The 1631-nt window shown below is 39.0% G+C and overlaps 1 protein-coding gene across 4 annotated transcripts in view; it reads left to right on the forward strand.

Moving 5' to 3' along the window:
* NR2C1 (nuclear receptor subfamily 2 group C member 1) overlaps positions 1-1631 on the forward strand; it is a 59230-nt gene that overhangs the window by 51537 nt on the left and 6062 nt on the right. For all 4 annotated transcript variants that reach the window (XM_004700389.2, XM_045292008.1, XM_045292013.1 and 1 more), the window contains exon 12: positions 24-161. In XM_004700389.2, coding sequence (XP_004700446.1) covers positions 24-161 — 138 coding nt within the window. The remainder of the gene's footprint in view (positions 1-23; positions 162-1631) is intronic.

Below are 1631 nucleotides of genomic sequence, written 5' to 3' on the forward strand. Positions count from 1 at the left end.
TCCTTTTGTTCATTGTTTTAAAGATAAGCTGTCCACCGAAAGAAGAAAACTGTTAATGGACCACATCTTCAAACTACAGGAGTTTTGTAATAGCATGGTTAAACTCTGCCTTGACGGATATGAATATGCCTACCTGAAAGCAATAGTCCTCTTCAGTCCCGGTATTGAAATATTTACTTCTTATTCATAGTGCAGTGTGGAGAATTGGGGGGAATCAAGACCTGTAGACACTGCTGGAGGGAATGTAAAATGGGACCCACTGAGATAGTTCTTCAAAATGTGAAACATAAAGTTGCCATATGCCTCAGGAGTTCCACACCTACCCACAGGCCCAAAGCGTGAAGATCCATGACCACACACAATTTTGTAAATGATTGTTTATATTAGCATTATTCAAAATTGCCAAAAAGTGGAAACAACCCAAGTACCTAATCAAGTGGGTAAAAAAAATATAAAGTGACATGTATACAATGGAATATTTTTTTGACAATAAAGGAATGAAGTACTAATACATACTTAGAGGAAGTACTAATACATACTTACTACAGCATAGGGAAACCTTGAAACCTAGCTAACTGCAAGAAGCCAGTCAGAGAGGACCAGATAATGTATAATTCCATTTCTCTGAAATGTCTAGAGTTTTAAAGCTATGGAGGCAGAAAGTGGACAAGTGATTGCCTGGGACTAGAAGGAGAGGGCAGTGGGGAAGGACTGCTGAGTATGGGCTTTCTTTTTGGTGCAACCAATGTGTTCCAAAACTAGATTGTGATCATTCTGAGAGTATACTAAAACTGTTCTGTATCGTTTTTAAGACATTGAATTTTGTAGTATATCATTTGGATTTCAATTTTCAACAATAGAAGTGTTCTTTGCTGGTTTAGAAAAATGGTAGTACTACAATAATCCTTGTTTCTCACAGATTTTAAACTTTGGTTACATCACAAATACTGAGACAATTATGTTATTTGTCTATATTGCGAGCCAATACCTAACTGGCTACATGAGAAGGTTCAAAAAGTTCGGTGGAAAGTGTCATTTCCCTTGAACTTTTTGAAGCGTCATATAAAGAAGATTGAAGAAATTGTTAGATTCCTCGGGTGGGAAATGCCTTGGTCTTTGGCTTCACACAAGAATTCACGCCGAAGCCTGCTTTGTGATCCAAGTGGGTGTTCATAAAGGATAGAAGTTTCAGGCATTACAGTAAACTGAACACAAGCCAGAGAGATTTTTTAGGGCCTTTTGCTGGGAGGCCTGGTCAAGGGTGCTGGTTGACCCCATTGGCTGAATTAAGCCCACGTGGCTTAGTTTGGGGCCCACCCAGGTGTTATACCCCACCCCTGGGGGCCTTAATTTTCCCATGCCCTTTCAACTTCATGTAGGGCGCCCCCTAGGCATGGAGAGGAACAAACTCCTATCCTGCTACCTAAAAATTCAGTGGTAAATCACAGGCCTTTAGCTTGTCACATTAGCATTTGTTTGTTTGTTTCATCATTAAAAGGCAAAGTAAAAAGTATTATTGTAATACTGGGTTAAATTCCCAAGCATTTTAAAAATTAACAACAGATGGAAAAAACGGGGCCTTTTTACTTCCCTATCAGTTTTATAGTTTTCATGTGAAATCACAGTGAGTG

This window comes from Echinops telfairi, unplaced genomic scaffold, assembly GCF_000313985.2.
Source record: "Echinops telfairi isolate 266 unplaced genomic scaffold, ASM31398v2 ScPeMD7_2;HRSCAF=8, whole genome shotgun sequence".
Lineage (NCBI taxonomy): Eukaryota > Metazoa > Chordata > Mammalia > Afrosoricida > Tenrecidae > Echinops > Echinops telfairi.